The 24,942-nt window shown below is 38.3% G+C and overlaps 1 protein-coding gene across 2 annotated transcripts; it reads right to left on the reverse strand.

Moving 5' to 3' along the window:
- Positions 1 to 442: 442 nt before the first annotated feature.
- On the reverse strand, positions 443 to 20,048 carry LOC102781308 (ceramide kinase-like). Of its 2 annotated transcripts, XM_006782297.2 has the most exons (14): positions 19,693 to 20,048; positions 15,069 to 15,107; positions 10,070 to 10,210; positions 9,846 to 9,968; positions 9,620 to 9,745; positions 9,461 to 9,527; positions 8,640 to 8,785; positions 7,492 to 7,566; positions 6,969 to 7,121; positions 6,627 to 6,732; positions 6,217 to 6,296; positions 5,150 to 5,355; positions 4,818 to 5,038; positions 443 to 4,727 (listed from the first exon to the last, which is right to left on the reverse strand). In XM_006782297.2, exons 1-14 carry the CDS (start codon positions 19,826 to 19,828, stop codon positions 4,640 to 4,642), a joined length of 1,707 nt encoding a protein of 568 aa, XP_006782360.2. In that variant the 5' UTR covers positions 19,829 to 20,048; the 3' UTR covers positions 443 to 4,639. The 2 variants fall into 2 exon arrangements, with proteins under 2 accessions (XP_006782360.2, XP_006782361.2); XM_006782298.2 differs by lacking the exon at positions 15,069 to 15,107.
- Positions 20,049 to 24,942: the final 4,894 nt, after the last annotated feature.

Below are 24,942 nucleotides of genomic sequence, written 5' to 3' on the forward strand. Positions count from 1 at the left end.
AAATTACCTTCAACCACCTATGTACCTGTGGCTTCTTTTAAAATACACCTGAAAACTCATATTTAGACAGGCATTTGGGTAATGTTCTTGTGTAATATGATGTTTTTGTCTATATATTAATTCCCTGTAAATCACTTTGCAATAGATTCCTGGCTTAAAAAGTGCTACACAAATACATTTTATGTACCATTATGAACAAAACAGTTTCATAATATTTCACATAGCCATACTTTTTTCCTTTGGTTGCAATATCAGAGTAATGTGTTGCTCAAAAACACAGGGACGCTTTTTTTCAGGTTAACTATGGGTGACTGGCTCTACACACACAGGTTGTGCTAACCCTGACAGCAAAAGCACACTTTCCTCTACACGTCTATATGATCAGCCATGTTAATTCTGATTTGTTTCCTAGAGTCCAAGACAAACTGCATAACTCTGAACATGAAGTGTTGAAAATATTTTATTTGTTGATAATGCAACAGCTACAGCAGAAGGTATAAGTTACAGCTCAGATTACAGCTAGAGGTCGACCGATTCACCAGATCAAACTAGTGCTCAGTGTCAGATTGAACAACAGTGTTGGAGATTATAGTAATCCCTGTAAGCAGGAGAGCCTTTAAATGAAACAGTGCTTCACATAACTGGAACAGGGCTGGTTAAAAGAATGCTCAAAATAGACTCAGTGATATGAAAAGAATGGACACTTAGCTTTTATACACTATTAATCAGAAAAGTAAATAAGATTAATAAGTGCTAAAAATACTGCTCGCAGTTCATTCTACATGTGTAACAACACTACAGATGACATGGTTACATCTGCCTCTATAGATTCAAATATAATCACTTTCTCTGGAACTCCCAGTTACATCACCATTTTATTTTTCTTTGCAACATTTTGATCCCTGTGGCATCATGCAAATTTTACATGACATGTAAATGAATTTTAATCTTTTAATAGTATTAAATGACAGACACAAAGCAAAACATGCACTGATGACCTGATGTCTTCATCAAAGGCATCAACAAAAAAGAAAGAAATGCAACACATGTATTCCAGATAGATACTTGTGAAATCTATCTGCACCAACAATGCATCCTCCACTACTGGTTTGTTGATGAGGGTCAGAGGTTTCACACACAGCTTCTTGACCCCATTCAGGTACTTTTTTAGTGCACTGATTGTATTCACAACTGTCTATGTGCATACCCTAATAGGCCCAAATTAGCAAGTGTAAGTACTACTAAGTTGACAGATAAAGTCCTATGATGACAGATTCAGTGCTCACTACCTAACCAAGCCTTTCTGGAGTTATTTCTCTCACTGTGTTTGCAGTGTAATCCAGCATTGTGCTAGGTTGGACAGTTTTGCTACATTGCTCGTTAAAAACTATGCTTGCAAGACTAGCTACTATGGCTGGAGTGTTAGCAGTAAGCTCAGCGGCTATAGCATCAATCCAGTACTTTAAATTAATGAAAACAAGCAAATTAATTTACCAATTTCTACTTTGACTAATAAATAAAGCTATAATTATGGAACACATTTTAATAGTTGGCTAAATGCAAATATATATTTGTTTCAGTCATCAGTCGACCTCTGTGGATACGTTTTAATGTATTTGGTTGGTGGCTTTTTTAAGGGGGTGTTACAGCAGAGTGACTATTGATTTATACAACTTTAAAAGCTAAATCAGCATGTGAAAGGCAGCTCAGCTGAAGGTCTTCAGAGGTCTATTTAATTCCAGTTAACACAGGCCTGTCCTTATAACCCAGTTTACCAGCTTTCCTAAATCATGGATGTTATTCCATGTATTTTGGTTGGTTTCAAAGGTTGTGGAGCTCTGAAGACCTCTGGCCTGAGTTACATCTATCACAGACAAACTGCTACATCAGTGATCCCCTGCTGGTATTCGGTCCGATTAACAAGAATAAATCTGAAAGCTGATTGGTAGGTGTTGCAGTTTATCATCAGCTGCTACTGGTTCCCTTCTCCATCAGTTTGAGTCCAGCTCAACATGGGTGGAAAGGAAACACCATCTACAGTCTGAGATTCCAGTGCTGATGCTCAGCTTCCTCTCTCTGTTAAATTTCCACATTACTGATTCAAACAGTTATTCTCTGGGATGATCATGATGATTCAATACAATAATAACAGAAATATGTCTATATAAGAATTAGGCAGACCTCTCTTGAAACCTCACAAAGAATGTCACCATGAAGATGGCTAACATAACAGTTAAGGCTGCTACATTTCTTCGTTTTCTACATCGATTAATCTTGTGCACACAGTGAGCAGTGGCTACAGAGGCTTTTGGGCTACGACATGCTCAGCGATGTTTGCTGAAGGTTTTTAGAAATGAAAGAGACTGGTGTGTGAATGTTCTCTTTGTGGCCAAATTGAACTTTACAAAGAAGATTTCTTCAACACAACCACAGTTTTGAAAAACAAACCATTTCTCACAGTAAGTAGCGCATTTAACCACAATTTTATTTACCAAGAAAACTCAAGTATGTGTGGATTAAACACTTACAGCCTTCCCTTTCTTTAGGGAAAGCTTTTGTTGCAGTGTTTCCCTAACCTTTTCACCTGTGATGCTGTGAAAGAAGACACTCTTAACAAAATACCCCTTTGCCAGTATTCCAAAGATTGTGCGTTTCTATTAGGCAGTGTCTAACAGCAATTCAGATTTTTCTTAGGCATAAATTCTGTCTGGAATTATTTCATGTTCCTGCACTTCAGAAACAGAAGTTTTTACAGAGCAGATTTCATCTGTGACATTTTGACTAGTAATGCTGACATCAGAGCTTTAGCATATCATCTAAAGCAGGGTTGCAACGGCTCATACACACTTTAAACTAACTGAACCCATAGAGTTAAGCACAGGGTGCTTAGGTAGTATAGAAATGGTAGTTTGGCCTTTATAGAGCCTCTCACAGGTTAAATGCAGCACCTAAAATGAGTCCGACCTTCATACAATATCAATACGGGATTCCAGTAATGCTGTTGTGACTTTCAATGGGAACATACTACAGAGAGTATTGCAGGAGATTAATGCCTGTAGCTTTGGACTATGTGTTTCATCCACATGTCATTGTTTTTTAGCTGTCTGCATTCTTTTGGCCATTTAATGTCTCACTGTGAGGAACAGTTTTGAAAAAAACAAACCAAAAAACCCCCAACATAAAACAAACAAAAAACTGCAATGGCTATAAAATGGTTTTTTTTTGATTTTTGGAAGGTTCAGATGACCACCTTGAGATTTTGATGAAGCAATATTAACCTGACAAAAGAATTCAAAATGATGCTTTACTACAGAAAAACTGATTTTACAGCTACAGCTTGAGCTCACATATCACAGACATTACATATTATTGTACAGTTAGTGTGTAAAACTGCTGTTAAAGCATCATGTTTTTTTCTTTCTTTGTGTCTGTACTCAGACTGAGTTGCATATTCAGCAGAAATGGAAGATAAAAAGGATTTATTTGTGCGCTGCTCAGTTTACCCAGTCATGACCAGCTTGACTGAAATGAGACTGAAAAGGATCTTTGAGATTTTTTTTTCTTAAGTCTCAAGTCTCATCAGAATTATTTTCTGTAAATACTGACCCAATTTCCTTCAACCTTTAATGAATGAGCTAAAACCTCTAATGATCAGATGACTCTGGGAATGATTGTAGGGTGTCTGGCATGTAACAGTTAATTCCGAACATCTGAAACTGAGAAAGTAGACCATAACAAGAGCAAGATATTGAAACACTTGTGACAGATCAAAATCAAAGCCCACATGTTTGAACACTTTAACTAGCTTAACAGTTGGAGCTTTGACTGAAAACGATTAGGAACAGTACCCATGACTGGTCAAAACAGACAGAAGATGGAAGCGAGACTGGACAACGATTTGTCACAAAACAAACACCAATAATGATAAAACAAGTTAGCATTACTTGTGATTAACACATGTTTCAACATCAAACGTGAAGCTGAACACATATCAATCATAACAAGACAAGATTAAAAAAACAAGTCAGTGAGAGAGTCAAATCTGAGTTGATAAGTAAAATAATGAGACAAACAACAAAGAAAGAATGAAATCAAATCAAAACAAGTCTGAGTTAAGAGAAAATAAGACTGGCATAGAGGGGCAGGACCTCACTATCGCAGGACTCAAGAACTACAGGACAATTTAGGCTGTGCAGACATGGACAAGTTCATTGTGTGAGTTTTGGTTTCTTTGGTTTTGAGTTCACTCTAAAACTGTGCAAGTCTCAGCTTCAAGCCCGAGTTCAACATTAAATAAATTTGGTACCAAACACCCAACAACCATTCCAAACAAACACCAACAGTCATCTAGCAAAAAATCCAAAATCTGAGGTTGATGTTTTACTTTCTGCATCTAGAGTTTCATCAGTTTTAGCATCACTTCCCACCTGTGAGGAAATCACGTTAAATCCTCAGACCTGGAAAGTAAAATTTCATTTCTGACTACGCTGATGACATTTGTTGAGTAACAATGTAACTTAGCCAGTTGAGTTTTCAAGTGAAAGATGTGATGAGCATCACATGATGGAGGTGGTAGCAGTGCTTTAGGCGGCGGCAATAATCAGATGGCTCCAATGCCTGGGGACAGACTGGTGGAGATCTATATTGCACAGGGGTTGGTGAGATCCTCAAACACTGGCAGTTCTTCAATCCCTCGAGCAAACAGCTTGATCAACTGGCCGTGCACTCTGAGAAAACAGCAGAAGTTGTTTTTAAAGAGAAAACTTAAACCAAGTTTTGATATTTGTAAGGAAGAAGATCCCACAGGGTCATCATACCTGACGTCAATGGCTGTGTGGGTCAGGATCTCGCCATCGCAGTTCCAGCTGCTGTAGGCGGGTGCACAGCCACAAGCTGGGTGGTCTTTGCAGATCTGGCTGAAGATCTGCCGCTTGCTATTCTCATGCAAGTCCAACTCCAGGTCCGAGTCGCTTTGGCAGTGACGTGGCATGAAACGAAAACGCCTCACTCGATGGACCTCAATGAAGGTAAGGTCAAACTGATTGAGCGAACAGAGAAATAAGTATTTAGTTGTGGACCAAAATGTCTAAAGAATATCAATAAAAACATGTTTTTTTTGTTTTTGTTTTAATTTAGACTGGAAATATACCTGGTCATCTTTGCTGGTGTGTCGTAGGAGGTGTCTAAGGAAGTTGAAACGGGAACATTTTCGGACGAGGATGAGGTCTGTGGTGCCGTCAGCCAGGTGGGCAGCAGGCGAGAGGCCTTTAGGGCTGCGAGGACAAGCACAGCTCATGCTGGCAGCGTTTATAGCGAGGAACTTTCCTCGAATCGTCCTCCACTCGCCACTACTCTCTGGATGAAAAAAAAACAGAGATTTAACTTTACTTGTTACTGCTGCCAAAGCAGTTCTCACTCTGTGCCAAAAGTTTGCACATTATTTATTATAAACATACAAAACAAAACAAAAAGTTCCATTCACTACATTCAGTCCAGTGTTTCTCACATAATGAATTTAGTGATGCAACTGCAGGTTTACACACACTTTGGGATTAATGGTTTCTTTCAACTGTTCTTTTCCCAACCTTAAATAACTTAAAAAAAGGATTAAATGCGCAAGGTTAAATTTATTTGGAACTTTCTTTTATCTACACAAGCTCAAATATATACACTTACTTAAATCTTTCAATAAGTAGTGCTGAAGTCTCTTCAGTGTCTTCTTACTTGACAAGGCCAAGGCCTATTAACTTCTTATTAGTGATTATGATTGACTACAACTGGTAGTTTCTGTCACAGCTCTCAGAACAATGGGCACTCGGTGAAGATCGAGAGGTTCAGGTTTAAAGTTTAGGCTCAGTGAATTTGCTGTGAACAAGAGCCAAAATAAACTTGAAGAACCTTGAAGTCAACTTGGACAATAACTTCTCAAAGTGTTCAGAAATAATATGTTGGTATTAGGTTTGGTATTGGTATGGAATTCAATAAAAACTAGAAAAACAAAGCCAGCTGATGTCTACCAAGACTACAGAACAGCCATGGGTGGATGGACGCTGTTTTATCATTTTTCAGGAAGTGTTACATATTTGTCTTTAATTCACAAATATAAATATTTTCTGAGATTTAACAAGAAAGAAACATGACAAAGCCAGACGAAGAGATTTAGGAATGGAGTAATGTTCAGTGAGTAAGACCATTAGAAACTGTTTTTGGACTGACCAGAGTCCGATGCTTCATCCATCTCATACTTCTCACTTCTCTCTGAATTTAGCTGTCCATTGTGCTGACAAATTACACACCTGGAGATTTACAGAGAAACCAGAATTACTTAAATGATGCAATGAACAAGGACTTTAAAGAGAAGCCATTTTACATTTAACCTCAGCGGGTTATCATTTTAATTTATATGACTGTGTTTGGTTGCAACATAAACCAAACGCTTCAGCTGCAAAACTGAAAGTCAGATAGCCAAAGAGTTAATTAACTAGAACAGGATTTATAAAATGTTTTGGTGGTAACTGAGGTCACAGGTTTATGATCAGCTTTAAAATATCTATAGATTCAAAAGAGTATTTATATATTTAAAGAAAAAAGGGAAAAAAAAGTTGATACATGTTTGGATCTCTCACCCAGATCGACACCTGGTCGCGTCTCGTGGCGTTCCTATGATACCTCTGGCTGGCAGGTAGGACACTGTTCCTTCGTAGTAATGATGAGTCAGGAACATCTTCAGACCTACAGACCATTATCAAAAAAAGAAATACTTATGAATAATGCACACATGCAAGCAAATGAAAATGACTGGAAGGACTGTGGTAGGCTGATGTGACTGAGTGGTGACATAAAAACAACCTCTCTTTGCTAATATTTAGAGTACCGGGCCTCTCTGACAAATCAGACATCAATAAATTTATCTGCTTTATCTGTAAAACATTATAGATAAAATTAAAGGATATTATATATTTTCCCACCTGAGAAGTCATATCTTGCAGGCCCCATCCATCTCTTCCTCTCGCTGTCTGATAGCACATCGCCATAAAAACCATATCCAAGCAGCGAGACAGAGTATCGCAGGAACATGTTGTTGTGATGAACTGAGCACACATCCAGCGGCTGAGAGTCTCCTGCACACAGATATAAAAAAAAAATGTTATGTTTGCCATTTTTGAAGAAAGACAAGCAGACACGTACACCGAGAATTTAAAACAAATCAAGCTGTGGTTTGTTTTACATTTTAAAATAAGTTCAGTTAAATGTATCAAATATTCTATTAAACTGTATCAAATTCTCACTTCTAATACCAATGTTTAACATTGAAGTCTACTTTAACGCTTGCTTTCTCAGCAAAATAGTTAGATATTACCCCAGGAGTGTTTGTCCTTTTTTTTTTTTTTTTAATAGTTTCCATGTTAACATTAACTTTAGACTTCAGACAGGTTATGTTGCTGGAATGGATATTATGACCGCTGATGTCATGGAGATGATGTGACTGACCCACAATGATGTGTAGTGTAGAGGTCACGGGGTCATTTGTGCCCACAGTAGCAAAGCAGATGCAGTCTGTGGAACCTGAAACAGACAGAAGAAACAATGAGCTGAAAGAACACAAACACCATCCGCTAACAGTTTACCAATGTAGAACATTCCAGTGAAAAGAGGACGGTCATCACCGATTCTGATTATTTTCTTAAACCTTTACAATGTGATTTTACATTGTAAAAGCACTGCTGCTCCTGTTGTGCACACACAAACACCTGCAACCATTAATTGCCCAGGTGTGCGGTTTCACTTTTGTATCTGCACAGAGGAATAATGTCCCCCAGGTGACTCTGTGTGTATTTATAAGCACAGCAGCAGAAAACACCAAGGACACAAACCAGCACAACTGAGAAATGAGGTCACAGTGACTGCCTGTATTTATACTTACATACTTATTGGCTCTCACCTGTCATTAAAAGCTAGATTACCTCTATCACTGTCCAGGTCAGAAGCTAAAACCGTCTTTCTAAATAAGGAAGAAGTCTGGCTATTTTTCACTCGGGATGTTTTATATATAGCAACAATGCTATTTATGTCTTAAAGAGGGAAGAGCTGAGAAAATCAGTTGAAGCATTGATGTGAGGCTTTCATACAAATAATAGAAGGAAATATTATTTACAGACAAAGAAAGAAAACTTTCCAAACAATTTGGTCTTTCTTTTCACGGTCTGTCTTTGTAGGTGTCTATTCTACATGTTGTAAGTGTTGTATGTACTTTTTATTTATAGCAGTTGTTTGTGATGAAGTACCAGAGTTTGTGCTAATAAGAAGATGCTCTTCATATAGGTTAAGGACAGTTTAAAAACTAGACAAGGAGAGACCAAAGTGATTTGTTAGCTGGCAAAACAGCGGACTCCAGAGAGTTGGAGGTTTCTGGAACAATACAGCAGGCGCTAGAGTCTGTTAGTTCAATAAATAATCCCTTGAGGCTTGGAAAACCTTTACATAAGGCTTTGGCCCCAAAGAAACCATGTAATGGTTCCAACCTGCTGAAGGACACCTGTGACACTGTGCTACACTGAAGGATGAAGTCAGAGTTACCTACATTTTTTCTGTAATCCAACACAAAAAGAAAAGCAGTGATATTTCTCTGAGTTTCAGACCTGCAGGAATGATTCCGATGCGTAGGGAGCAGGGAGACAGTGCCTCCTCTGGACTGTTTGGATCTACGCCGCAGTCGATCTGTGTTCTCCAGATCAGTCCGTGGATGATCTCACTAAACATGCCGTCCCCTCCAACGCACACCACACTAAGCAAGGGTCGCAGTGAAATATTAGCATCGACAATCTCTCCGTGACCTTTTCTAAAAGATCACATGTCTAAATGTTGTGCGAAAAACACAGATATTTTCTGTGGTGCTTTTATTTCGGGAAGCTCAGGGATTTTTTACTGTCCTACATGTACAATCAGATCTATGAGCATTTGCATAACACCACCAACAGTTGCAGTACTTTTAGTAAACCTGTGAATTAAAGCTGAAAGTCTGGTTGAAAATCATCATCATGTGTAATTGTCCAAAAAAGTTTATAAATCTGAATTACATTGTGCTCGGTTTCTTTTTTATAGCATTTAAATAATTAATCTTCACTGTACAGGGTGAATCACAAAGAATCTTCCTTTTTGAAAGTGGTTGCATTCTAACACATAATGTTACAAAGTGTGAGTTTCAGGTGGTTGCTGGTAGGCAGAATAACAACAGCAATGGCTGCAGTGACTCCAGGTATGCTCACAAAACTGTGGGACGAGTTTGACAATTGCTTGGACATATGCCATGTATCTGGAGGACTACAATGTTGTTTTGTATGTAAACTATTAAAAACCCTTACTTCAAGCTTCTTTGTCCAGTCTTTTGAAATCTGATGATTGTTTTTGATACACTCTGTAGCTTATGGGTGAACTTCTATTATGGACAAACAAAACTCACCCATCAAATTTCTTCAACTCTGCCTCCATCTTCAAGTGATCTCTGGCGTGATTGGCGTACTCTGTCACTATGACAACAAACACACAGATTCTCAGTGTGTTACATGTATAATTCTGACACAGGAAGTTGGAGACTGGGTGGTGAGTGATTTGGACGTACCAATAACACTGGTGGAGATTCCAGCCTGTGTGAACAGGGGGGCAACTTTCTGCTCGTAGATCCGTTTTCCCTGACGCTTCCCACCATATGGATTTATGTAAACCAGCAGATGTTTTGGTCTGCTGGCTGTTTACACAAATAACAACAACAACAGCAACTAAGTCACAAATAGTTTGTGGAAACGGCATGAGTTATTCAGACAGAGTGGGTTTTTGTAAAATCATACTGTTACTGGCGAGTTGCTCTCTGATGCTGCTGACCCAGTGCTGACACACCGCCTCATCCGAACAAGTGAAGGTGACCTCAGCACACCGCCAGCGGTGCTGCCGACACCTCTCCACGTACAACACTAAAAACAGATACAAGTTAAAAAAAAAAATACTTATTTAATAATCAGCCATCTTTGATTGCCAAGGTGCTAGAGTGCAGATCATGCAGTGTTTGGATTACCTGTGAAGGCCTGCCTGCAGTCCTTTCCCTCTCTTTCTCTGATCTTTTTCCAGCTGCCATCGTCTCTTTGTCTGCTGCCATTCTCCTCCTCTTCCTCTCTGACAGAGATGATCTCTGACACTGGGACACTGTGGCAGACACCTGAACAACACACACATGCACACAAAGCAGTTAGTGTTGCCGACCAGCAGCCAGCTCTCAAATTTCAGAGCCTCCCAGCAGCATGTGAAGGCACCACCAGGGGTATTGTTGCTTTTGGCTGTTATTTTCTAGAATGAGGTCATGATGATGTGAAGCAAGTCCACATATTCAGAGTGATGCAGCAAGTTTAACAATACTCGAGTGTGACATGACCCACATATTGGCATTGTCATCTTTCGGATTCACTTCTGACTCACTTATCTGTATCTGCAGCTCACATCACAATCACTCTTCTGCTATTCTGTCTCCACATGAAGGAACTTACGGCACATTTTCATCTTAAAATGGTTTTAATCTTAATTCTGACTTCATGAATAACAAATAAGACTGAGTGAGACCTTGGCTCCATTTCAAACAACAACACTACTACATCACTAGGCTGTGATCATTTCCACAAACGCTCAATTCATTTTCAATAATAATCATCAGGGCTCGCAAAATCGCTAGCCCGACGTCCCGGGGCTAGCGATTTTTCCAGTCGGGCTACCAAAATCTAACTCAGCCCTGCCCGTCGGGCTATCATAGGAAGGAAAATATATGTCTATGCTTTTGCATTCTTTCGCCAATGTAGCTGAGTAATTATGTCATTGGCATCGGTGAGCCACTGTCAATATGTGACATATTGAAATCGCGTTTGAATTTGCGCTTGTTTTTTGCTTTCAGTTTCATTTTGCGATCGCGCGAACGGTGTATAGAGAGCAGCAGCACTGTGACATCGTCTTATCACTCATTAGCTTACTATTCAAACGCGACAAGTGAAATCTCTTGCAGCAAGCTTAAACATGTGAGAGGTTGAGTGCGCAAAGAATCGCTGACCGTTATGTAAGTACGTGTGTAAAAGCAGCAGGAATTACGCAGGTATTTTAGTTCTGCTGAGCCAAATAAGACAGGTCAGGGTGAAGAAGGGGCAGCCAAAGAAAAGCTTACCACAAAACGGAAAAGTTATGACAAATCAGACTATGAGGCAAAAAGAAAGTGCAGCTTTTTTGGTTTCATGGACAAAATAATTTCTGTGGCTGGAATACGACGAGCTATATAACATGATGTTCTGCCAGGTGTGTTGTGAGTTTCATTTGATTTCTGAGTCGACAAGCGCCTTTGTTACTGGGACCAGTAATTTTAAGAAAGACCCCATCAGAACCCATGAGAAATGCAAGAAATGCATTATTGCCCAGTCTGCAGTATCTTTCCCAGAACAAACAGCAATTGCAAAAAAACATACTAAAAATAAACCAAGCACAACAAGAACTCCTGAAAAAGCTGTTTAGAACAGCGTGCTATGTTGCAAAGAGTGAACTACCATTGGTAAAATTTAGCAGTCTTTGCAAACTTCAAAAAGCAAATGGCCTAGATCTTGGTTCCACTTACTTCTTACCCGTGACTTCAGTGGAAATTTCAAATTCAGGATCTGACACAGACTGATTTATGTTCTACACAGTTCTTACAAGTTCATAGAAATTTCTGTTCAATTTGAACCAAGTATTTGAGTTGATGTTTGTAATTTGTATTTTAACAATTTTTTTTGATTAATTTTGGAGGTGAGAGATTAATTTTGTTTCTCTTGTAACAATATTTTGTCACAATATTATACTTTAATGTATAATATTGCAACGGAAACAAAACATAAAAAAATTCCTTTATTTTTTATTCGGGCTACTTAAATTTATTTTGGGCTACCAAAAATGGAAGAATGCCTGCCTGAAGGGCTACCAGAGATTTTAAAATTTTGCGAGCCCTGATCATCATGAACTCCAACACAAAGCTTTGTAAAAATCCCTGTTTACTATATTTATATTTTATTGACAAAACACAAAAAAAACCCAAATCAGCTTTTCACCATTTCAAAACAGCATTATAGCCAGAAGTAGCATATTTTTAAAAATACATTCATAAACTTTTAATATCAGAGGTGTCATCAAGATCTGTGACTTTGCCAATAACAAAAACAAAACAAAACAAAAATTAGACCTGATTTAAATCCCCCCCTCCCCTTCAGGGTCACCTCCTTGTGCATCTCAGGACTGATTCCATTGTTACTGACTTTTTTTATATTCACTCCGTGGAAGTCCTTGATGAAGTTATAGGGAGCCACATCTTCATGTTGAGTGAAGACTGTGTTGGTGAATAACAATTCTGAAACCAGAGCTGGAGCTGTTAATTGGAGATACTTTATCAGGAGAAGAACCACACTCCATGCACTTCTCCTCTGGTCATATTTCTCCTTCTGTTGGTCAACCTCTGCCAAAGGAATGAGGAGCCATTGATAATTCTTAATGAGGCTTTCCTCTAATCTAGTTTGTTGCTTTATTATTAACACAAATCGACCTACATCACATTTAGGATTAGGGTCCTTGCCATAGAATGTCTGGTTAAGGCATGATAATTTAGAGAAAGCTGAATATTTAAAAAAAATAAAATAAAAACTCCTTTTTTGCCATTCATGCCATTTAAAGAAATACCCAGGTGTTAACCAAAAGTGTGATTTAAATATGAAGGGATGGTTGGTGTTTGGAAGAACTGTTACACTGCTGCTACTGTGATCACTAAAGGTTTTCCCTCAAATGCCTCGAGACTTTGAAACTGAACCCCGCATCGAGAGGGGAACAGCCATGGTGAATGGTGGTTCTCCTTCTGGTCTCATTTCTCACCTGATCCACGATCTGCTGACTTTGAGAGTGTGTGTATTATTCCACTGAAAACGAACTTTTGGAGGGTGGGCTGCAGTCACCCTCCAAAACTTTGCTCATCAGTGATGGTCCATGATGTGAAAAACACGGTCAGTTTGACACAGAAGTTGATGTTAGCTTGGTAATAAATGAGAAATACGTACACACACTCCAGCAATTCAGAACAGGACTTCCATGGAGCACTGGAAGCAATCCAGAAAAGGACAAGGAGATGATGTTTAATGAGACAGTGGCTAAATTTAGTTCAGTTAAGGTTTTCCTTGTTATGAGCAGAATCACAATACTTTTTGTTTTCACCGTGTACTTTTGATCTATACTATATTTCCAAAAGTATTCGATCTTCTGCCTTCACACACAATAGGATTTGTGTGACTACCCACACTTAATCCATAAGGTTTAATATATTGATGAGCCACCCTTTGCAGCCATCACAGCTTCAACTCTTCTCATAAAGGTTTTCTGCAAATTTTATGAGTGGGTTCATGTGAATTTTTGACCATTCTTCCAGAAACAACTTTGTGATGTCAGACACTGATATCAGATGAGAAGGCCTGGCTCACAGTCTCCATTCTAATTCATCCCAAAGGTGTTTTATCATTGAGGTCAGAACTCTGTGCAGGCCAATCAAATTGTTCTACACCAAACTTGCTCATCCATGTCATTATGGACTTTGCTTTCTGCACTGGGTCGTGTTTGAAAAAGAAGGGGCCATCCCCAAACTGTTCCCACAAACCTGGGAGCATGAAATTGCCCAAAATGTCTTGCTGAAGTATTAACAGTTCCTTTCACTGGAACAAAGGGGCTGAAACAAACTCCTGAAAAACAACCCCACCCCATAATATCCCTTCCACCAAACTTTACACTTGGTGCAATGGAATCAGACAAGTACTGTTCTCCTGGCAATTCCCAAACCCAGGTTGTACATCGAATTGCCAGATGAAGAAGTGTGAATCCTCACTCTAGAGAACATATCTCCACTGCTCTAGAGTCCAGTGCCCGCATGCTTTAAACCACTGCATTTGACACTTTGCCTTGTGGTTGGCGATACAAAGCTTGGATGGAGCTGCTCAGTCAAGGAAACCCATTCCATGCAGTTCTCGGCACACTGTTCTTGAGCTTATCTGAAGGCCACATGAAGTTTTGAGGTCTGTCATGACAGACACTGCAAAAAGTTGGTGATCTCTGCACACTATGCACCCCTGCATCAGCTAACCCTGCTCTGTGAGTTTGTGTTGTCAGTACTTTGTAGCTGAGGTGCTGTCATTCCCAATCACTTCCAATTTGTTATAACACCACTAAAAATTGATTGTTGAATATTTAGTAGAGAGGAAATTTCACGACTGGACTTATTGCATAGTTGGTATCCTATCACAGTACTACGTTGGAATTCACTGAGCTCCTGTGAGCGACCCATTCTTTCACAGATGTTTGTAGAAGCACTCTGCATACCTAGGAGCTTGATTTTATACACTTGTGGCCATGGAAGTGATTGGAACACTTGAATTTGATGAGTTGGATGGGTGATGAATACTTTTGGAAATATAGTGTATGTTTGAGCATCTTACTCTAAGAAAGAAAAAGAGGAATATCAGACTATTCCTCTACATAACACTTGACCAAAGAGTGTTTTCTTGAAGCCAGGAGCATGTTTATCTCCCATATAAAGAAACTCAAGCAAACTACAGTAGGTCAGCTAAATTAGCAGAACTACAAAGCCAAACTACACATCGAACACTGGCACAAGAGCTACAGGGAGGGCAACATGTTTCTGTTGGATCTGTTATTGATGAACAGACTGAACACAGCATTAAACTGACACGTTTTACTCCTAAACGTGGTTTATTCCAAAATATGACTTCTGACGGTACAGGTTATTTCATGAAACTGAGATTATTTAATTACTCTAACTATAGTAATGTTAGGTTAGGAGGTTGCTTTGTTTTTATTTTTCATCATTTTGGAATAAAACCACTTATTTAAATTGGAACAACACAAACAGAGCTCACACTTCAGCCATCAAACCCAGAAACATGTTCTAACAGCAGAACCACTAAACCTCCACACAATGGGGTGGAGGTGGCCCACTGCATTGTGGGAACTAAATCTCCTACCTGGATCAGGTCGACGAAGAAACAAAGGAACACAAAATCCTGCAGGAAAACCATACAGGTAATACTGTAATAAGCAGATATAGAGTAAGTTAACCTAAGACAATCAGAAAAAAATGTAACTTTGGTTTCAGATCAACAAGTGCCTAAATGAATGAGGATACTAAGTCACCCTTTAACTTTATAGTCTACATGTTTTTAAATCAGCCTTCCTTTCTGGCTACTACAGGTGGGGGTGGAGAAGAAAAAAAATCAATTTAATAAAGTATTCCAATATTTTCCACGGCAACATCGGATCAATATAGGGACAATACAGAGATAAAGTTTGCATGGACTGCAAATAAAAACTGAACTTTTTAGTTACAATAACAAACTCAGCTGCTTCTTCAGTCCACCAGATGGTGCTGTCGACTTTTTCTTGTGAGGTAAACTGAAATGTGGGGCAAAGCTGGTATTGAAAGAAATCAGAAAATGCCATCTGTGTCTAAATCAAAAATGGACTTGAAGTGAGAATTGACAGCTCCTTTCGCACCTTACCATGATGGAAGACTGTTAGCCAAAGACAACAAAGCTAACATCACATGCACTTAAAAGAAAACACAACAGACACTGGAGACAATTTGAAAAAGTTACCTCCCAGTTCTTTCCACAGACACAGTCTGGCTCAGAGAAGTGATGCATAAAGCTGAGGAACGTTTGAGTACAGCTGAAAGGATAGCAGCTCATCATCTCAGAGGACAACTGCTGACTGCTGTCTTACATACATAATACCTGTACACTATGTGTACGCTAGTCTACACATTTGCATTAAAAATGAATTGGAATAGACTGTAATACAAACGGTTTAGTCTGTCAGGTGCATGCAACATGACAGGTTTTAATGACACTGTCGATCATTCTGTATGCTTCACAGTCCGATTTTGCAGCAATAAAATGACAGAAGTGAAAGGAACACACTAAGACTTCTATCTTATTAAAACAGATATGAATATAATTTGCATTTAAAAAGGCGATAAACCCCAATTTATGCCAATGCAATACTCAGCAAGTGCAAACACACAATAATCTCACAAATCAAAATAAATTTTTCAGTATGTGAAGAACCCACACAAGAACTGGGAAAGAAAGAAACTCAGTGGAGTTTACAACTTCCTCCCGCAGTGCAAAGACATGTGTGTTAATGGCGATTCTAAAATGGCTATAGGTGTGAATGGCAAACTGTCCAGGGTGGACCCCTTTCTATGGGTATAAGCTGAAGTTGGATGGATGAATGGATGCCTGGAAAGCATTGTATTATGGGCTCTCTGGTGAGTCAGATCTCTACATAGAGTTCCTTCAGCCTAATTTACTCAGAGCACTTAATCTATAGGTCACACATCGTCAGGTATAAAGATGCATTTACACCATATTTCATGCCTACTCATAGTTACTCATAGATTTCTTTTTCTTTTAAAATGCTGCCGTTCTGCTGGTATGTCTTCATGTCTATGATTAGTCATATGCTGCAAACTACCTCTTTTATGGCCACGTGCTTTTAGCTAGACTGGAAAAAACCCTGGGTTGACTTACTGAGTTGATAAGAAGCTACATGTGACTGCTTAGCAGGACTGCTGATTCTAAGATGAGTGAAGCCAGATAAGGAAAAAGATATCCTGGGCATGCTGAACTTGCTTTATAATACAGGCGTTAGGAGGATATTACAAGCTACAGTTATATTCTTAATATTCACTATACTGTTCACCCATTCAGTTCTTAAATTCAAATATCTCATTGTGCACACTTTGCAAATAATGCTGCACTGTATTCAGTGTTGGGGAGTAACGGAATACATGTGCCGCCGTTACGTATTTAAAATACAAAATATGAGTAACTTTATTCCATTACAATTAAAAGGGTGGTATTCAGAATACAGTTACTTTGTTGAAATAAATGGATTACATGGCACGGTCTTTTCCTGTTTCATATATTAGGCTATGCTCTCTCTATTTTTGGTAATTCCACACCAGAGGAAAAACAAACAAAACGCGCATTAAGAGGTTCTAATGCCTGTGTGTCAATCTCACGGCCCATGTCACCTCTATTTGTGGCCCGCAGAATGACGTGAAGAAATATTTTTTAAAAATTATTGACAAAAATTATTTAATAAGAAGGCAATAGGCAGAGTGTTACAGGCATAGCCCTAAAGAATGTAGCCTCATGGGCAGTGTAGTCCGTGCTGCAGGGAGAATGGACTGCCGTTATGCATCTGTGAGCGCGAGGGAGGGAGAAAAAGGAGAGTGGAAAAGTATAAGTTGTCACCGACCAGAAACGGGAGCTGGAAGCATGTAAATATAATAATAACCACTGCAGCCAAGAAGAGTGCCTGACGAGCCCAGTTGTAAGTAAGCTATTAAGACTCGACTGTACACCGTGTTCGTGTTTTCCTCCGAAACAATAAGTTCCGTTGGAGCAGCCTTTCAACGCCTCTCTCTGTCTCTCACTAGCAAACTTGACCCAGACAACAAAGTTTAGCGTTTCAACACCCCCAGCAACAGACAGATAGAAACTAGGACACACATAAAAAATTCACAACTGAAATACAAAACACATGCTGGTGTGTGTTTCAGTTTTACACACACAGCTGTTGTCACCATGACACTGGAAAAAACTGAACCCTGACCAACTCGGATGAAACAGAAGAGAAGTAACCTGCTGACAAACACTGTCATGCACCTCCTGCAGTAACCGTTGGGATCATTTTAACAGGCAGTGTGAGGTGAGTCATTGATGATCCACCAGAGATGTCCAACTCTTTAGTTAAAATTTTAAAGATTCAAGTTCTTTGGTGTAAAAAGCAAAGCTTGCCTCCCAATGTGCAATTCAACCTGTTGAAAAGAGTCTCCCCCTGCTGGCTATTAGAAAGTATTACGCTCACTTTTGAGATGTTGAAGCTACAGACATCTACACTCTGGAGATGAGTAAAAAGTCCAAAAAAAGTGTGTAAACAAACAATAGTTATGAACATTACAGTAGTTTACTGCCCCCAAGTGGCAGTAAATGGCAAAAACATGTAGACTATCACACTGAAACCTTAACACAGAGTACACAGGGAGGTTAACAACAACAAATGCAAACCACAAATTTGGCTTATTTTAATATTTTAACTCCCAAAATAAAATAAAACTCAGGATTATGTTAAGAAATATTGAGGTGAATGACTGTGGTAGTGTCTACTGAGGTTTTAACTGGATTCTAACCGAGACTAAAACACTTCTGTTTACCATGATCATCTCAAATGATTCATCATTAATGTGTTCATGTATTAGACAATCTGACTGTCCACGAATAATACATATTATCAATCTTTGCTATGTTCAATGATACAGGTTTACACTACAAAAGGTTTGTGTGAGCAGACAAATACCACATTCTGATGACTGTAAAACAGTCTGTCCTGACTCCATGGTATTTATAACATAAAGCAATGATTACATCCCTGACCCGGGCAGTGATGCATATCAGACGGTTAGCAAGATCCACCCAGCTTTACAGTTATGCTGATTTGAATATGTCACTGATAATGTTAAATTTGAAATAAAGTATTAAGAAATATAAAACTATAAAACCTTTGTTTATGAAACATTATTTTGTTTTTGTTTTTATTTATTTGTTGTGCTCACACTGAAGGGTACATCTACATTTCAAACGACAACACAATGATCGGGTGATCGATTCGTAATATGTTACAGTCACAAATCAACAACAGAGAAGTAATTAAGTACATGAGGTTAGCCAGTAACCTTTAACACAAACTCAGTGTGACCATGTTATTCAACACACACTGGTTCATATGTAAACCAGTTAATTTGGGACTGACGGTGTGAGAGAAATGTGAGTAGGGGCTCGCTTTCACATCTGGAGATTTTGTACTTACTTTGAGTACTCTTTTTGATACTGCTGTGGCATTTAAGTGCAGTATCCTTCTTTAAAATCTTGTTGTGGAAACTGTAAACAAGTCTCTGTATTCGATGAACTTCCTATGTGACAATGCCATAGCTTTCAGACGAAAACTTATAAAAATGTTACAGATTTTACAGCAAAACATCAAGTAGCCAGTTCCATTAAAACATAGCATGATATGTTTTTAAGGAAGTGGACGTGTCCAAAACGGATTTAAAATAAAGTGAATGGTGCAATTGCCTTCGTCAGCTGGACACAATGACTCACAAACAAAAGCACGTCTATTGAATAAATAAATCACTCAACCCTCTGCTACTTGAAAAACTGTGATTTTTCATTATGTTGTTTGTGGTTAAAATATTCTAAAATTATGCATGAGGTTTGTTGTGTTTGTTCGTCCCTGCAGCTTGCAGCCTCAGTGACCTCCACTGTCAGACTGGATGATGAGTGTTATGTAACCGGATGTATCATATCTCATATGGTCCTACAGTCCGGATACATTGTGTTCAGAGCTGAAAGTTAACTGCATGATATCCACAGGTCCAAACACTGCTGTGTGTCCCCTTTCACGTTTTCTCTGAGTTCTTTGTTTATCACACAGGATGTCGCGGTGCGCTTAAAGGCCAACAGAGAGATATATTAAGACACATAGACAAAGGCATGCAGACACATTAATCACGGATCTTACTGGGTCTGAACGGGTGGTACACGGGACTAGAGGCCCGTCTCTTCCAGATGAGCAGTAACCGGCTCAGGCTTACATCGTACGCGGCATTTCTGACGCGGAGCTCCGACTGCAGCAGCAGCCTACCCGGCCTCTCCATTGGCTTCTAGCCGTCTTGCTCCGTCCTTTAGCCGGATGAGGAGGCAGCAGCACTGCGAGTACGGTTACCTTTCCCCGGGCATGTTGTCTGTGAGTTTCCCTTAGAGGCCCCGAACCTCGAAAATAAGTACTTTTTTAAACAACGGGGATTTCTGCTAATGTATACCCATGTAACGGACTCCAGGTCGGTAATATTTTCTGGCTGATAGCGGTTTCTCACCGGATATAGGAGGGGCTTTGTGGTGCATTCAGGTGCCTTCAGAAAACCCGATCTCTGTGTTTCGTAATTCAAATATTTTGGCATTGAAATGTCCAAATTGAATATACAGTTTAGATGCTCTAAGTTAAACCTTCCTGGAAACCTTGACTCTATTTTGATTGTTTTTCAGGACGAAGTGCGAAACAATTAATGAAGCTGATATAAACAACATAAAAATAAACTAAAAATTAACAGATAAGATTAATTCACTATTTCATTTGTCACTCAGTAAAAGTATATTACAACACACCTCTCCAGTCTTAAAAATATGAAATCTGTCAGGATTACGGTTTTGTTTGGTTTTGTTTTTTTTAAATCTCACGGTCTTATGGTCAAACTGGTATGCTAACAAGTTACAAAAAAGCAAAGTGAAATTTAAGTGTACAGATAATCATTTTATATTTAATTTCTTTACATATTAAACACAAGGAAAAGAAAATAAACTCATGTTATGAAATCAAATGAATATTATCTGTGTGAACACCCACGAATGTCATTATAACCATTCCTTCATTGTATACTTCACGAACAACATGTTTGTTTGTTTTGATCCACGATTTAAATTGCTGAATACTTGGGCATGGCTCAAAGTTATGGAAGAGGATTAGGGCCACTAGGGGGGAAAAAAAGTGGAAATCCATTAATTCTCTTCTGCTTATCATTGTTAGGGTCGCAAGAGGGCTGGAGCCTACCCAGCGAGAGGCAGGGTACACCCTGGACAGGTGGCCCGTCTGTCGTAGGGCATGGAGACAGGCAACCATTGACACTCACATTCACACCTATGGCCAATTTGGAATTACCATTTTAACTTAACCCCATTAACTGCATGTCTTTGGATTGTGGGGGGAAGGCAGAGAAAGAACCCATGCAAACATGAGAGAACGAACTCCAGGCCTCTGGAGAACTTCAAGACATGTTGAGGAGGTAGTTTAGCCATTTAAATCAGCTGTGTTGGATCAAGGACACATCTAAAACCTGCAGGACACCGCCCCATGAGGACTGGAGTTCCCCTGCCCCTGCTTTAACTCCACCTCTTTAGATGGCATAATTTATCCCACTTTAAACCTGTGTATAACAAACAAATAACAAAACAAACAGAGAAACAAAAATCAAACGTCAACAAAACAACGCCCCACCCCTAGTATATTCGGACTTTTTTGTTTTTTCCAAAACATAACGTTGCCAAAATTAGAGAGTTTGTTCTTCCATTTTTAAAGCAAACCAGACAACCTCACTCAGCAACAGCAGGGGGCGCTGCTGTCACGGTTTAAGGTTACTTGCCATCTCCATCTTCACAAACACTACATTTCTTTCTTTTTTTGTTCAAACAAACAAAGAAACTAAACACTACAAAATAAGTAATGCCAGCACAGCTAAAGCTACGAGGAAAACAAAATACAAGAGGAAGTAACAATCATTCTTAATTGCATATTTGATCCTTTTTCAAAACCTGTTTTGGTATGAGCTTTAAACAAGGGTTTCAAACTCAAACTGAGTTTGTCTGTCATATGCAACCTGATTTGATCTTGTTACAAAAAAGGCAAAAAAAGGTTCCCTTTTTCCTTAAAAAAAAAAAAAAAAAAAAAAAAGGTTAAGTATGATGTGGTATGTGAAAGAAAATCATTAACATGGGCCCTTCAGGTCACCCTATAAGAAATCTTAAATGTAACCCCCCCCCCCCAAAAAAAATAAATAAATAAATAAATAATAAACAAAAACAAACAAACAAAAAAAACTGGCAGCCCATATAGACTTTGTCCCATAAATGAAAATAAATAATAATATATAATAAAATCAGAAAATGGATAAATAAGAACAACATTATTCATTTATTTATTTGAGGTGCTTGGATCCACTGTTAAAAAAAATGCACAAAACACAAAATTAAAGAAAAGGGGAATAGGAATACTATTCATTAAAGGTGTAAATTTAAGTATATAATTCATCCACTGTCCATCTGCTTCAATGCCATGTGCCAACACAGTACAGAGCAGCGACCTGAAAGCTACTCCCACAGAGGCCGATTGTCTTGTTAATAATTTCACATCTTCACTCCATATGACTGTAGTGTAGCTCCTGAAAAAGCAAGACTCCGATCAGAGTCACTCGACTCCCTGGTATAATGTGAACCTTAAAACAGACAACTCATAAGCTGGAGAAGAAAGTGGCATCTCACTCATTTAGAATACTATCATTTAGCCTGAAAAAAAATAGTTTGCGTCTTTATTTAAAACAAGACACACACACACACACACACACACACACACACACACACTTCATCACGGATTGAACCCTAGGTTTCTCTTCAGCACTGTAGCCAGTTTGACAAAAAGTCAGACCACTGTTGAGACAACCATTCCTTTAGCGTTAACCAGTAAAAACTTCATGAATTTTTCACAAATAAAGATTTAGACATTACAGAAAAAAATACTCATAATCATCTCACAGATATAACATGTACAGCTACTTCCAGTATCATTAATATTTATTTTACACTAATTTTATCCAATTGATCTTTCTGAGTGAACTTCAGTAATTATTTTCAAAATTATTTTTTGACCAAGATTTGTTCTGCAATGCACATATTACACAAACATGTAGAACTGCTTATAATGATAAAAAATAATTTTCCCTAGGGATCAATAAAGTATTCTGATTCTGATTCCATTTGTGCAATATCTCTAAAATGAGAAATATCCTGTCTTAGAGTGATTCATGCATTTATTACTTCTAGGACTACTGCAATTTATGATTATTAGGATGTCCTATAATAGAGAAAAAGTTCCTGAAAAGTCTTTAGCTGATCTACAATGCTGCACCAAGAGTACTGATGGGGACTACACAGTGAAAGCATGCTTTTCCAATGTTGGCTTCTCTTCTTTGGCTCTCTGTTAAATCCGGTATCTAATTAGTGTGAATGCTTGTAAAAGCATTCACAGTATTGTTCTTCTACATCTTTATTAGTGTGAATGCTTGTAAAAGCTCCTACTCCTTCAAAACCGTTCAACTTATAAAAAACCATTCAAACACCGTTAGATTCCTCTTCTTTTGGACATGACTGCTTCTATTTTTCTCATTTTTAACATTTATATTTTTAATTTTATTCAACTTTTTTCAACAAAAATTTCCCATGTATTTCAATGGGGAGACCCTTCAAATCCTCATTCAACTTACTCATTTTTAAACTCTTACTACTTCCACATACATTGACATAGAGCAACCATTCAAACTTTAAAACGAAGACAAGACATTCAACTATTCAACTTGTATTTATCTTTTCAATATCTATTATACTTTTTCTTCAGTTCCAGTTTAAGTTTCATGATGTTTTTTCAGCTGTTTCAGAGTTTATAATGGGTGTGTATGGGACGGAATGTTGGGGCTAGAGTGAGACAGCTGAACTGCTAGAGTGAGAGGAGCAAAAAAATTAATCTTGAAATCTTCTCTTTAAACTGCTGCTGTGTCCACAGCGTTTGCTCTACAGGTATGATTTTACCCTCAAAATGTAGCCATCGCTGTCCTCTTTCATCCAATGTGTTTATTATTGTACTAGGTGTTATGGTTCTTTCATAAATGTCACCAATGCACAGCCTCCTCCCTCCAACTCCTCCATAGACTCCAATGTTAAAATGGCTCAGAAAGTTTGTATGAAAATCAGAAGTACAGGCTGCCTTTACACTGTCACCACATCCATATAATAAACTCCACAGCCATGAAAACTGAGAATTTGGTAGACTGGACATTGCTGCCGCTCACGGTGAAAGAATTTTTTCAATACGACCTGTACTTTTCATTTGGGAACGATTTGTTTCGGGCTGACTTTTCTGTTCATTTTAAGCAGCAAAAGTGAGGCGCATGTCTGTGTGCGTGTCACACCTGCCTGCCTAACGAGCTCTGCCTGCCACTCTGCCAAGATTCATCTTAAACACTTCTCTTTCAACTGCTGCTGTGTCCACAGTGTTTGCTCTACAGCCATCATTTTACCCTCAAAACGTCGCCATCGTTGTTCTCTTTCCAACACTGTGTCTTTCAAAGCTCAAACATTTAAAAATTTTAAACTGTGTGGATCCAATTGGAGGGATCACATTTTAGTCATTCAGTGATTCAAAGAGTATGAGTAACTTTTAATATTCATTCAGATGTTTTCTGACTCTAAATTTTTTTTCTCATTACTTAGGTTTTTCTAATTTACATTTAAAACATTTTCAGCTATTTTCCAACTTTTTCTGTGTAAACGTCAGCTATAATAATTTCTGCACTTTTGTTTTCAGGTTAAATTCTGTTTTTTGTTTTGTTTTTTATTTCATTCAAACTTTTTAATTTAAAATTCAGCAATTAATTCATTTCAGTGCATACATTCAGATTCAAGCATTCACACCGCAGTTTCTTCAGAAAATGCACTTTCTAGTTTTTCTATTTTATTATTATATATTCCGTACGTTTTTTGTACTCCTACTCCTTCAAAACCGTTCAACTTAGAAAAACCATTCAAACACCGTTAGATTCCTCTTCTTTTGGACATGACTGCTTCTATTTTTCTCATTTTTAACATTTATATTTTTAATTTTATTCAACTTTATTCAACAAAAATTTCCCATGTATTTCAATGGGGAGACCCTTCAAATTCTCATTCAACTTACTCATTTTTAAACTCTTACTACTTCCACACACGTTGACATAGAGCCACCATTCAAACTTTAAAACAAAGACAAGACATTCAACTATTCAACTTGTATTTATCTTTTCAATATCTATTATACTTTTTCTTCAGTTCCAGTTTAAGTTTCATGATGTTTTTTCAGCCGTTTCAGAGTTTATAATGGGTGTGTATGGGACGGAATGTTGGCGCTAGAGTG

Source organism: Neolamprologus brichardi, chromosome 7 (genome assembly GCF_056152115.1).
Source record: "Neolamprologus brichardi isolate AB-2024 chromosome 7, ASM5615211v1, whole genome shotgun sequence".
NCBI lineage: Eukaryota > Metazoa > Chordata > Actinopteri > Cichliformes > Cichlidae > Neolamprologus > Neolamprologus brichardi.

What these genes read in the sequence shown, in the direction of transcription:
- LOC102781308 (XM_006782297.2), bottom strand. Translation starts at nt 19,828, where the DNA reads ATGGAGAGGCCGGGTAGGCTGCTGCTGCAGTCGGAGCTCCGCGTCAGA. An exon ending in CTGCAGGCAGGCCTTCACAG is followed by an intron (nt 9,969 to 10,069) that starts GTAATCCAAACA and finishes ATCTGTTTTTAG; the next exon opens with TGTTGTACGTGGAGAGGTGT. An exon ending in ACACCAGCAAAGATGACCAG is followed by an intron (nt 5,039 to 5,149) that starts GTATATTTCCAG and finishes TCGCTCAATCAG; the next exon opens with TTTGACCTTACCTTCATTGA.